Genomic DNA, 14,156 nt, shown 5'->3' on the forward strand with positions numbered 1-14,156 from the left:
AAAATAAAAACAACATTTAATTTAATCTTATATTCAATTTATATCTATTCGAAAATCGTCAATTCTTGTCAATATATTACAAATAGCTGAAATAAATGCGACTTTCACGCAGTTTTTCTTCTGTACGAGACAAACATAAATTCTATTTACATGTACTTCATTCAACTAAAGTAATAAAGAACATTTTAATCTAAAGCAAATTACCTACTTAATAATACAGATTCTCAGCGACAACCATTTACATATTCTCACTCTTATTCGTAGAAAAGTAGGTTCTTAGTATAACAGGCATATTGTTAAGAATCTAATTAAACTCAATAATCATTTTCATACAACTGAAATCACATTTGAAACACTAGACTTCAAGAGTTCATAGCGGACCTCGTACGCCGCTTCTTGTCAACAACTCAACTAAACACTAAACACTATGCTTTACTCAAGTAAACACTATGCTTTTTCTTCCTTCTCCCTGTTATACCGTTCTAGCTCCTTAAGGAACTGTCCTTTGTTCTTCATCACGTTAGGTCGGTCGCCTCGGCACTTGGGGCAGAACCACTTTCCCTTGGGTTTAGTGATGAGGGAGACGCAAGAGAAGTGGAACCACTCTATCGGACAGAGGTCGTTGTCGCAAAGGATCATCTCGCCGAAGGATATCTGGTCGCAGAGGCAGTACCGCGGCTCGTCGGGGTCGATGGCGTCCGCCTCTTCCGGGGGGGTCTCCGACCGCTGGGCCGTTTGGCGTGCCTTGCGCTTCTTCTTTTTGCCTATAGCTATAATATAAATGTTTAACATCAGTGGCAGTTAGGGTTGTCACCTATAGTAAAATGATTAATTTTTAATGTCTTTTTGTTTTACTTAACCTAGCTTTAAAATGATAATAAATTGATTGAAAATTAATTAGATAACAATATACTTTCAGCAAAGATCATAGTAAAGTACCACCCTGTATGTATTTTAATTTTGGTACAACTCTAACAGTTATTAATTGTAAAAGAGTGGTAGTCTAAGATCGTGCCGCCAAGCGACAGTAGAGGGCGCTGTATGGCGCGCCATTAATTTTGTAGTACATAGTTGGAATGTCTATCGTCCACTTTTCACAACCAGAGTTACAACATAACGTATGGACCCTACAGTTTCATCTACATCTGCTGTCAGGTTCAGAGTATGATTTTTTCTGCATTTTATGTATTTTGCATAAGATAATTTAAAATTATGTAAAGAGGTCAAAAGGTAGATTATGAACAAGTTATCATATTGAATATCGCCCGCGTCGTACGCTTAGCCGCGCACGTATGCGTGAAAGGATGACGATATCTCCTATAACAAAGATAATAAAAACGCTTTTTATTCCTATGGGGCTAATATAAACATTATGTTCTTGTGGCATCTTACTTTTCTTATGTGTTGTGTTGTGGGTATGGCGCTGCTCGTCCCGCTCGCTAGAATCAGCGCCGTCTGTAGCGGCGCCAGCGGCTGCCGTTCGCGAACGCCGAGCCCGCTTTGACCATCTCTCTCCTGACAAACACAATTATTAGGTAAAATATTAAACCTTGAGGACTAAAGGCACTTTACTTACACTAACACATTTACTATATGTTGATTTAATTTATATTCATTATCAGGTTGGAATAAGCCTCTATTATTTATATTTCTGGCTCACCTGTATAATGATTATGGTGAGCTAGGATCTAAAAGACTGTTTTTTATGAGAACAGACATGCTCTACCACACTACATCCTATCACTAGAAAAATGAGAAATTTAGACCCCTGTGGCTACAGTAGTTAGTGGCTCTGTGAGCTGTAGACCTCACGAGTCTGTCTTCACTTGCTTGGTCAAGAACTTTCTACTTGTACACTAAGGCCCATATTGATTTCTATACTGGATCAACCAAATCTTGTCAGTAGTAAAAGGCGGCAAATTTGAAAAATCGCGGGTTTTGCAACACCGTGTTCGAATAATTCCAAAATCGCGTGTCATCTGTGTGTTATCTGTGGAATGTGGATCGTGAATGACAGCCATCATCTTATTGTTTACATTCTGAATCGTTTCTATTTCAAGAGGAATTTCTGCTATCACCATTAAATACCAAGATTATGCATGACCTCAAGCAAAGCTAAGGTGCCTACAATGTACAATCATGCTCGTTGACGGTAAACATTACTAAAATTTGAGGTTATGACAATTCACTCGAACTGACGTATGAAGGGCGGAAAAATAAACACGTTTTGGTTCGATGTACATTGCTGCTTTTCTTAGCGCAATTCTGCTCTTTGAGTGTTACATGGTGTTACCCTACTTTAATTTGCAGTACATTGCTACTGACAAGATTTGGTTGACAGACTATAGTATTTTGTTATCTATGTAGTCGTATGCGGTAATCCTCACCAGTCTTGTCCCTGTCCTTGTCCTCCTTCTTGTCGGCGGCGCGCTCGGGCGGCGGCGCGTGCACGGGGGGCGCAGGCGGCGCGCTGGGCTCCTTCTCGCTGCGCACCGGCTCCGGGGCTGGGGCGGGCTCCTCTTTGGTCGTGCCGTTGGTGTTCACATCCAGACAGGAAACTGAGAGAATATCATTTTTACCTTTGCTTCATCTTTGACTATCGTTATTTTATTGTCCCTATTCTTTGAATATGATACAAAGACAAAAGGTGGACTATTCAAACAACCAAATGGAAAGGCCCACTGGGCAAACGAAACTCAGGAAAACAAAGAAAACGATGGGTTGACGATATCATAGCAATTGCAGGAAAGACTTGGGAGAATAATGCTACCGACAAAGAGAAATGGAAAAAGATGGAGGAGGCTTTTACCCTTAAGGGATCACACATGTGAAAACATAACAAAAGAACAGTCAATTTTTAAAACGGATGTGCGAGAAATGAAGCTATATAATAATAATAATCTTCTTCCTCGCGTTGTCCCGGCATTTTGCCACGGCTCATGGGAGCCTGGGGTCCGCTTGGCAACTAAATCCCAGTAATTGGCGTGGGCACTAGTTTTTACGAAAGCGACTGCCATCTGACCTTCCAACCCAGAGGGGTAAACTTGGCCCGTATTGGGACTAGTCCGGTTTCCTCACGATGTTTTCCTTCACCGAAAAGCGACTGGTAAATATCAAATGATATTTCGTACATAAGTTCCGAAAAACTCATTGGTACGAGCCGGGGTTCGAACCCGCGACCTCCGGATTGCAAGTCGCACGCTCTTACCGCTAGGCCACCAGCGCTTATATAATAATAATAATAATTCTTTGAAATAACTGTGCAGGAGCTGCATACATTTTTCGAGTGACTATTTTTATACTTACTCAGCTTCTTATGGTCAGCTTCCAACGACCTCTGTTTGTTGTCAATGAGGTCCTGCAGTAGCTGTACGACCTGAAGTTTCTCATCTCCGATCTCTTGTGCTGCAACGAGAGCACTCTGCAGGCGCATGGCGGCGCGCCCGCGGCGACGTTCTTCTGTATTTGCACCGATGCATACTGCTAGATGAGTTTCAGCATCACGAAGGCATTCTGAGAAAATGTTGGTAATAATCACTTAGAGAAGTAATGCTGCACTACACATTTAAATTGTATGAAATGTTAATTACATTTATTACACTTGTAAAACATAAAATTATTCTGTTTTATCCAACTAAATGATATTATAGTTGTTAAAGTTTGTTTTATAGTCAGTTAACCATGTAAAAACACAAACTAGAAAGATTTGTAGTTAATATTGACATTTTTTGTATTAAAAAAAAAAACCTCTTTATAATACTGATGTAAGCTGTCAAGATTCTGACACATTATTATTTTTATTTACTTAAAAAGGACTCAATTGCATTTAATTACGCTTGTGGTCCTGGAGAAAACCTCTGAGTTGGAAGTAATTTTGAAGCATAATTGTATGCAATTAAGTCCTACTTTAAATAAATAATAACTTCTTTATAAAAAGCTGTTTTCTTTATAGATAAATGTTTTCTTCATTGCTGAGTAGTGTTGATCAGTCTGTCAATTGTGGTTGGTGCAAATTACCCTTAACACATTCAGTGCCGAAAACCCGTCTATCAGGTATTTTATGATTTCAATCCCAGGCCAGATGACCCGATAGTCGGGATTGTGGTACTACAGCTTTATATGACGAAAGTGTTGGGGCCTCGTGCGGATGTCTTGTTTGGCTGGGTGGCAATGAATGTGTTAATAAATCATAATAGTTAAGGACACAGCTTGCAAGTATTCATATGCTTAATCAAAGTTATCTTTGTTTTGGTTGTACATATATAGTTAACAATTACTTTTAGGTAAACATTAACATGTCTATAGTGTCTATAGTGATTTGATTGTAGAATCTATGAGAAAGTAAATTTTACCACAGTTGACCCAATACGGATGCTATGTAATTAAATACAGAAAATCTATGTGATCTTTTCATCAGATATCTACAATTTTTTTATATTTATTGGTAAATTTTAAAGTACATATGAAAAAAGTATTTTACCCCATATATACATATCAACAGTTTAACAGAGGAGAAAGCATTTTAGATTATTTAGCTTGTCATATAATCAAGCATTGAACAAGACAATGAAAAAGTAGTCAGCATTGCCATACGTGCATACATTGTACAATGGGAAAGCAAATTTATTTCGCATGTCCATACAGATTGACATGTTTTTATAGAAACTTCAAGTGTATAAAATAAAATCCAACACAAATTGTAAATGTGTCACCACTATTCCAGTTTGTATGTTTAGTAAAGAGTGTGGGAAATGAACTAAAATAACGCTAGAAGTGTTTATTTTGGTCACTAAACAGTTGAAGCGAGTGTTGCTATAAAAAGCAAGTTGTACGTATACAAAATGAGGCTGATGCTAACGTCAACACCTTAAGATTTTACATCATACATGAAAGAATTCTCGAAATATAGTGATTCCAATAGAGAAGGTGACCGTAAGGACGCTTAGAAAAACAAAAAAATACCTCTGTAAGTTACGTCCAGCTCTCGCATACGCGATAAATGTCGTTGTAGATCATTCGGCAAATTTTCCACGCAATCTAAGTAGTTTTCTACATAGGTTGCTGAGAGCAACGCTTCAGTAGAAGCCTGGCCTAACATGATTACTGATTCAACACAATTTTCATAATCAAAAAGTATAAGTGGACTAATTTTCTTCACTTTCCAAGCAAATAACAAGTTCGCTCGTTGCACTCAACAACCAACCGCAAGCAAGAAGCGATTCTACGCTTGATTCAAAACGTTTCGTTCCATGTTTTTGACAATTGACTAACCATAGATATGAATATAAATATTTCAGTTATTCATTTAAAATTGGAGATGTAGTTACAAATTTCATGATACATTCCTAAATTTGTTAAACAAGCTTTTGAAATGCTGGGTGCACCCAATCTTACGAATAAATTATTTCAAAAATGTATTCCAGTAAAATGGTATTTTTATTTTTATAAAAACAAAACGCTTAAACTGTCAATGGAGGTACTGTCAAGTGGGTCAAGAGAAAGAGAAAACTGTCTCAGCCTTTGCTAAAAACGCGCGTCATCAGGAGCATACGTCCGCAATAAAAAAAAGCTCAGTGGTTTTGTGATTTATAATATCACTTCTATTTACAATTACAAAAACTATACAAAAATGCCTATTATCCTGACCAGTAATATCATACACCAACTTGCGGAATTTCATTGGAACTAATTTTACACTGGCAATAATTTTTACAGTACATATGGGGCTACTTTTCCGCACTAGTGCGTAAAATAGCACTTTTCGTGCATATGTCGAAACTTTAAAGTGCCATAGGTACTGTAAAACGTTGTTCGATACACGTGCGAATAGGTAATTCGCAACTCATGTCGATTTAAAACACTCCCTTCGGTCGTGTTTTAATTTATCGCCACTCGTTTCGAATTTCCTCTTTTTCGCACTTGTATCGAAAATAACTATATTGATATAGTAGAAGAATATATATATAACCAGATCTTGACAGTAGAAAAAGGCGGCAAATCAATAGGGAAAATTTAATATCGGTGAAGCAGCATGGTTTTGTGCAAAAAAGATCTACAGTTACTAATCTCTTAACCTGTGTACATGCTTGGACCGAAAGTATGGACCTTAACCTCCCAGTAGATATTATATACTTAGATTTTGAACGTGCATTCGACAAGGTTCCTCATCAGAGACTACTTTTGAAACTAGATCATTTTGGAATCCGTGGAAAGCTACTAAAATGGATAGAAGGGTACCTGTCAGACAGAACCTTCAGTGTGCGAGTCGGTGACTGCCTGTCTCAGCCACTAAACGTGCTGAGTGGAGTACCTCAAGGATCTGTCTTGTCTCCAACTCTGTTTGGAATATTTGTGACTGACTTAATAGCACTAATAGAGTCAGAGTCGTGCTTCTTTGCTGACGATGGCAAGTTCTTTGCCAACCCTCATGTTTCTTCGGGCCAGCTGCAAGCCGATTTGAATCGGTTAACGGAGTGGACTTCGAAGTGGATATTGAAATTGAATGTTAACAAATGCGCAGTTCTGCACCTCGGTAAAAGAAACCCTATGGTCCAATACATGATAGGGAACTCTCCAATTGCAGCGGTGACGTCCCAAAAGGATCTTGGTGTGACAGTTACAAATAACCTGAAGTGGGGTGAGCACATAAATAACATAGTCAAAAAGGCAAATTCGTTCTTGTATGTTATAAAACGCTCATTTCAATGCATATCTGTTGAAGCTTTTATCAAAATTTATAAAACATATGTCCGGCCCTTGCTAGAATATGCTTTTCAAGTATGGAATCCTTATTTCGTCAAAGACATTGACCTTCTAGAAAGTGCGCAGCGAAGAGCCACCAAGATTCCTTTTAAGCTGAAACGCTTGCCTTATGAAGAAAGGCTAAAGGTACTGAAGCTGCCCACACTCAAAGCTAGGAGAGTGAGAGGAGACCTCATCGAGTGTTTTAAGATTATCACCCACTGTTACAACCTCCCTGACATCCACAAAATAATCAATAAGAGAACTGTCAGCCGCGAGACCCGAGGTCACAGCCTACGAATTGTTCGCACTCCCACTACTACTAAAGCTGCATATCATTCCTTGTCCAACCGTGTCGTGGCGGCTTGGAACCGTTTACCGGATAGTGTTGTGACTGCCCCCTCGGTCAATGTGTTTAAAAACAGATTGGACAATTGGCTTTTAAGCAATAAGTTAGACTGATGATTACTAGTGAAGTGATATGACTATACAAACTTTGAACTATATAACACTGGACACTGTGTGACATAGGCTCATCAGCTCAATAGCTGCTCGCCTATAATTATATAATAATAAATTTGAAAAATGTAGGCGCGAAGGGATATCTTCTCATAGAAAATTTGAATTTCGCGCCTTTTTTACTGACAAGACTTGGTTGACCAGCTATAGGTGTCAATTTTGTCAATGTCAACTGTCATTGTGGCGGTTTCATCGTATCTAGATCGAAAACCTCCCTAGAATGCCCCTCCTAGAATGCTCCATAGAAAGTAGGATCCTATAGAAGTGGTATACGCGTGCATCCGTGAGGGACAAAACATAGGCAATGCGACACTATGATTGGTCGAATTTATTTGTTGCCCACCATAACCCATACTAATCTATGGTCGGGAATTAAAAAAAATGTGAGACTGTGATAAGGACCAAAGAGTAAAGTAAGTGATAAGGACAAACAATAATAGCGCTTTCGCTGCTACTAGTGCTACTCCTACTGAATGATATACTTGGTCAACCAGATCTTGACAGTAGGAAAAGGCGGCAAATTTGAAAAATGTAGGCGCGAAGGGATATCGTCCCATAGAAAATTTGAATTTCGCGTCTTTTTTACTGACAAGATTTGGTTGACCAGCTATACATAAGACTATCCCGTTCGCTCATTTCCCCCACCCATCATGCTTTATCCAGTTAAAATACTAGATTCATGCCTAGGGTTTGCACGACGGATCCAAAATGTATGGGAAGATCCGCGGATCCGGATCCAGATCCGGATAATTTCATACATTCCGGATCCGGATTGCAAACCCTATTCATGCCCTAGACTAGACGATTTTGATCACAGTTTAATAATAAAAAATATACTGTAGCTTATTATAGCTACTGTGGTTTATATCGCCAAGAATCGTCCAAGTGTGTCAAAGGTCTGTTTGATTTCAAACATGACAGAGAGAATCATACTATCTTTGTCTAACACTAGTACTAGCACCCAAAAGAAAAGGATGAGTATAGTTTTTTTTGTTCCTATTTACTGACAAAATTTGGTTGACCCAGTATATTTTTATATATATATATAAGTAATTTTATATTTTTATATCAAATTACTACTGACCAGTCACTCCACAGATTTCTTCTAAATATTCGTTTTCAGTAAGTAACTTCTTACGTTCCAATGTTTTGATTTTATTGATATTTTCCAGAACTTCTAGTTTATCCTTTTCATTACACACTTGACCTGTTTATGAGGTTCAGGTATTAATAGGTATCATCAAAGTTATAGGCAAATCTTAGAACTAGTACTTATATCAAAATATTAATAGAGCACCAACCAGACTATACTTAATGGTAAATATCAAATGATATTTCGTACATAAGTTCCGAAAAACTCATTGGTACGTCTGGTACGAGCGGGGGTTTGAAACCGCGACCTCCGAATTGAAAGTCGCACGCGCTCTTACCGCTAGGCTATACCTACTTACCTACCATCTCTCACCACGCGCCGTTTTTGGCCGTAAACTAACTCATTGGGCCTACCTAGCGTCTTAATTTAACCTATGTGTATGTACAGTCACAGATTTCTTCTAAATATTCGTTTTCAGTACCTAAGTAACTTCTTACGTTCCAATGTTTTGATTTTATTGATATTTTCCAGAACTTCTAGTTTATCCTTTTCATTACACACTTGACCTGTTTATGAGGTTCAGGTATTAATAGGTATCATCAAAGTTATAGGCAAATCTTAGAACTAGTACTTATATCAAAATATTAATAGAGCACCAACCAGACTATACTTAATGGTAAATATCAAATGATATTTCGTACATAAGTTCCGAAAAACTCATTGGTACGTCTGGTACGAGCGGGGGTTTGAACCCGCGACCTCCGAATTGAAAGTCGCACGCGCTCTTACCGCTAGGCTATACCTACTTACCTACCATCTCTCACCACGCGCCGTTTTTGGCCGTAAACTAACTCATTGGGCCTACCTAGCGTCTTAATTTAACCTATGTGTATGTACAGTCAGCAGCAATAGTTGCTAAGCGGGCGAGGTGTTCAAAATGATCTTGACGCTACTTTATTGTTAAGAGAATAAAAGCGCGTCAAGGTAATTTTGAACACCTCGCCCGCTTAGCAGCTATTCCGGCTGACTGTACAGCGAGCTGCAAAATTGCATTGGACACATTATTAATGAATTAATTTATAAAATCATAAAGCTAAGCCATTATGAGGCTTGATGGAGGGGAAATGAGTAATACACATTATGATACCTACATTATTCAAAGCAACAGACACCACCTACTTATTTCGCACCCACGTTTTCTTCGTCATAAAATGATCTCGCAGTCCGACATATTGAGTCGTTCGTACTGGCACGTTTTATAAAACATATAGATTGTCATACTGTCAAATTGTCATATTGTCGTAGCATTGTCATAACATTTTTGGCAGTTAACATCCGTATTGGCCGTTTGACCTCGCCGCAAAACTAAATTTTGTGTTATTTTTTTTCTTGTGTCGTGTAGAACAGTTTCGTGTTAAAATTTTCAGTTGAAATATTCAGTGTCATGTCTTCTACTCTTATCTTCGTGGGATACCCGGAGGACGCGAAAAGTGTGATTACAAAGTAAGTCATTTCATTTGCTACTGTAACCTACAAGATCATGATGATGAACTAGTGTAATGATCTGATAAAGGGCCAGTGTTCAGTGTCACATTATATCAACATGTCGTGTTATACTCTTCACAGCAATAAAGTAACAAAGTTAGAGATCTCTAGGCTGACTAAGTGAATAAACATCACTCTGTCCAGCCGGGCTAGCACATGATAGGCGCGACAGTAGGTACCTCGCGGCGAGATAGACTATCCGTCCCTCTTTTATTAACATAGTTAGAAAAAGACGGGTATATATGTTATGGACCAAGTGATAAATCGGGCATTTTTCATAGTGCCCGGGCATTATGAAAAATGACCAATATGAGTTGGCAATTTCATAATTAATTATATTGCCCGGGCACTTTACATAATGCCCATCACTTATTGGGCAATTTGATAATTACTATTGAAATACATAATTAAATTGACCGGGCACTTTACATAATGCCTATCACCTATTGGGCAACTTGATAATTACTATTCAAATATTGCTGATGCTATAAAAGTAGGTTTAGGTTAGGTTAGAACTGCAATCCCACACACAAAGGAACTGGTTAAAGAAAAGTAGGTTTAGATTAGGTTAGAATTAAATCCCCCCACAGAAAAGAGCTGTGTTTAGAAAAGTAGGTTTAGGTTAGGTTAGAATTGCAACCCCCCACAGAAATACTACGACGCGACCGAATTGATCACATTGCCTGGCTAGAAGTAGGGAAGTATTCATACTGCCCAGTCCAACTGATAAATTCAAGATATCTCAAGCCTTGATTTATTAAATGGACCACGGACCGTCGGGCATTATTAATATAGACCGGCCAATGGAATAAATATATCACTGCCCGAATCCGCTGGGCATTATTCATAATGCCCGGCCATTATTTATACTGCCTGGGCATTATTTATTCTGCCCGGTTAATAAATTTGCCCGTAACATATCGTTATTATCAAATTGCCCAACGATCACTTAGCAATATTCATAATGACCAATGTGATAAATAATGAAGTTTAGATAATAATTAATCACTTGGCCCGATATATAGCTGGTCAACCAAATCTTGTCAGTAAAAAAAGGCGCGATATTCAAATTTTCTATGGGACGATATCCCTTCGCGCCTACATTTTTCAAATTTGCCGCCTTTTTCTACTGTCTAGATCTGGTTGACCAAGTATAGCTTGTCATTATTCATAATGCCCGGGCATTATACATAATGCCCTCATTAATCACTTGGTCCATAACATATATACTATCTCGCCGCGAGATACTGTCGCGCCAATCATGTGTTAGGGCTGTTTAAAATGTCTGGACCAAGTAAAAGTGTATATACAAGTAACCGCCAACATCGAAAAATCGAAAAACGTTATTTGCCTCTCTATCGCTCTTGCATATGCAGTATTTAGTGTTTGTATACCTACTGTAAGGACTTACCTGCTCTTATATAAATAATTCCAGTATGTAAGAACGAATAAATTCAATTTACGAGAAAGGTTATTTAATTGCACTAACTTAAGTGCAATCGTGTAAGCACTAAGCAAATGAAACAATCAAGACTTCATTTATTAGCTACATATTCCATTCTCCTGTCATCGTTAAAGCGTAGGAAGTACCATCGTAATTGGATTAAACCTGCTTCATATTAAGCTTTTGTAGGTAGGCGTTTTAGTTTTGTAGTGAAATAAACTTGCTGCAAATTAACCTAACAGTCGTCGTGGTTACTCCACTTTGTTTGCTTAGTTTAGTTAAGCTTTGGATTCCTCCGAAAACGGTGCCGTCATATGACGGCCGTCATATAGCGGCCGCAAAAGACGGCCGTCTTTACGGTGGCGACATGTGGAAAGTACCACGGCGTCATAACACACCGTCATCCACCAAGGTCAAAGCGGCAAATTTGAAAAATGTAGGCGCGATGGGATAATTTCCCGAAGAAAATTTGAATTTCGCGCCTTTTCCTACTGACAAGATTTGCTTGATCATCTATAATTTACTTGGAGGATGAAATATCATCAGAAGAGGAAAATAATCGTAGTACGGAATCATTTATTCAAATCTCGTGTCATTTATTCAAAATGGCGTCACCGCTATCTAATAAAAACGTTCACGAAACTATCGACAAGGTCATGACGGCCGTCATCTTACGTTACGTTGACAATCAACGTAACGTAACGCCGTCTAGGAAACCGCGCCATCTTGTTTACATAGACAACGTTCTAGTGACGTCAGTCAACGCTATATAGCGGCCGTAATATGACGGCACCGTTTTCGGAGGAATCCAAAGCTTTAGAAAGCTTTACAAATAAAGTCAATAAACATATTTACTAATTGCGCCTTTGAAAATGTTAATAGTTTGTGTGCCTTTCAGACATTGTAAACATTTAAAAGACAAATAGGCGTTTAATTGGAACAGTTTATGAACATTCCGAGCAAGCCAAAGCTGATATTATTTAAATCCTTGACCTTTATTATGGCCTAGATAGTAAAAGTTGGAATTGACTTAACGCGGGGGTTTAAGTACAGTCAGAAGCTGAAGTTACTAAGCGGACGAGGTGTTCAAAATGATCTTGACGCGCTTTTTATTAACAATAACTAGTTAAGTTATTGTTAAGAGAATAAGAGCGTGTCAAGGTAATTTTGAACATCTCGCCCGCTTAGCAACTTCTGCTGCGGACTGTACCTTACCTTTTTTTGTGTCGATTTTCCTTTAATAAAAAACATTCTAATCGCAACAGCTTAGATAAGCATTGACTGCACCTAGAAACTAGAAAATAGTGAGAAATAGGTATTGCAATTTATTTATGTAAAGCATATGTAAAGTTACTTTTTCTCATGCTTATTTTAAGTTCCTTTAATATTGCGTTGCGTAAGTATTTTATGAATAATACAGGCGATTTAATGTCTTTTGTGTTTATTATTTCACTCTATGTGCTAGCTGAGGTTAAAAGTTGTAGGTAGATTTTTGCCGTGCTAAACATGAGTCAAAGTTACATATTTGAATCTCATGTTTTGTTTAGAATTCTATGATCTGTGCTTATGATTTTAGCTTTAATTATAAACATTGGATAGATTTTACCGCGGCACACACCTGCAACAAAAGCCATCCTTGCTGCTTTGTAACTAACACAAAGAATTATTTTTGACACCTTTAATAGTTATTTGTACAACAAGTGATCAAAGTTTGATATTTCTTCGAGTGCTTATTTTGAGTCCCGTGCAAGCGAAAGATTCTATAATAGATTCACGAGCGTAGCGAGTGAATCTAATTTAGAATCTTGAGCGTAGTAAGGGACTCAAAAGCGCACGAGATGTAAATAACTTTGATCTCGTGTAGTACACAACATTTTTCACCTCAGCGCAGTGAGAACATACCTATTAGACAACTTGAAAAATGTAATCCTTCTTCATCACTTAATACCTGCACTCATGTTTTCTTAAGATATACAAACAATTAAGTTTAATTACCGCAATGGAACACAAAAATAAAACGTAATAATAAATTCCAGTAAAATAATATAGAAATAACAAACATTAACTGACACTTCAATCGCCAACTTTGACAACAAAAAAAATCTTTGTAAGATACGGTCCGAATTGCGGATACGTACTATTTGTCGACTATGGTAGAAATTCTTAAAAGTAAGATAATTAATTTTGCGTGATGATCTGTGTATTTTTTGAGTTCGTTATTTTAATTGTACAATAAAATACCTAAAATATAGTATTTTATCAGTTTTTATGAAATCTTAAACTTTATTTTTATTTATTAATTATTAAGAATTCATACTCGTACGTGGTTTGGAACGATGCGGTCTGAAGTTTTTCGGGGGTCTATTATAAACCGTGAATATACTGTTGAATGTCGTTTTAACTTTTTTTTGTCTGTTTCTTTTTGCTAACAGTGTGAAAGGGACAGAGATAATAGAACCCAAGTATTTCGAACTTTTATTAGACCCCGCATGTTGAAATGACATTTGACTATAAAGGTCACTTGAATGTCATTTTGTCTCACTCAGTGAGCAAAATCGCATTTTGCTCACTGTTTTTAAGAATCAAAGTACCCTTGTTCGAGCTGCTGAGGTGAAAATTTTCTTTGTCCGAAAAGCTAGCCGTGCCCTTGTTGACATCTCGTCACGCTATTAGGAGGCACGCCCCATTGTACACTGATCGGTACTTACCTAACTCTTGCGATAATGGTACCTTACCTACGTAGTTCAACAAATTAAACATGATGAACGCGTCGCTTAAGATGTTTCCTGGCGCCAGGATTTGTTATGCAGTGTT

The 14,156-nt window shown here is 37.8% G+C and overlaps 2 protein-coding genes across 2 annotated transcripts in view; one reads left to right on the forward strand and one right to left on the reverse strand.

Annotated features, from left to right (window-relative positions):
- Positions 1–15: 15 nt before the first annotated feature.
- On the reverse strand, positions 16–5,225 carry LOC134647353 (inhibitor of growth protein 1). Its single transcript, XM_063501692.1, has 6 exons — positions 4,963–5,225; positions 3,307–3,513; positions 2,388–2,558; positions 1,393–1,515; positions 449–770; positions 16–411 (listed from the first exon to the last, which is right to left on the reverse strand). The coding sequence occupies exons 1-6, from the start codon at positions 5,096–5,098 to the stop codon at positions 408–410; spliced, it is 963 nt and encodes a 320-aa protein (XP_063357762.1). The 5' UTR covers positions 5,099–5,225; the 3' UTR covers positions 16–407.
- A 4,511-nt stretch (positions 5,226–9,736) lies between these two features.
- Positions 9,737–14,156, forward strand: part of LOC134647441 (microtubule-associated protein Jupiter) — a 160,586-nt gene continuing 156,166 nt past the window's right edge. Inside the window, exon 1 of the mRNA XM_063501796.1 lies at positions 9,737–9,856. Within this exon, the coding sequence (XP_063357866.1) occupies positions 9,798–9,856 (59 nt within the window). The 5' untranslated portion in view covers positions 9,737–9,797. The remainder of the gene's footprint in view (positions 9,857–14,156) is intronic.

This window comes from Cydia amplana, chromosome 1 (genome assembly GCF_948474715.1).
Source record: "Cydia amplana chromosome 1, ilCydAmpl1.1, whole genome shotgun sequence".
NCBI lineage: Eukaryota > Metazoa > Arthropoda > Insecta > Lepidoptera > Tortricidae > Cydia > Cydia amplana.

What these genes read in the sequence shown, in the direction of transcription:
- LOC134647353 (XM_063501692.1), bottom strand. Translation starts at nt 5,098, where the DNA reads ATGTTAGGCCAGGCTTCTACTGAAGCGTTGCTCTCAGCAACCTATGTA. An exon ending in GCTGGACGTAACTTACAGAG is followed by an intron (nt 3,514 to 4,962) that starts GTATTTTTTTGT and finishes ACATTTTCTCAG; the next exon opens with AATGCCTTCGTGATGCTGAA. An exon ending in AGCTGACCATAAGAAGCTGA is followed by an intron (nt 2,559 to 3,306) that starts GTAAGTATAAAA and finishes ATATTCTCTCAG; the next exon opens with TTTCCTGTCTGGATGTGAAC.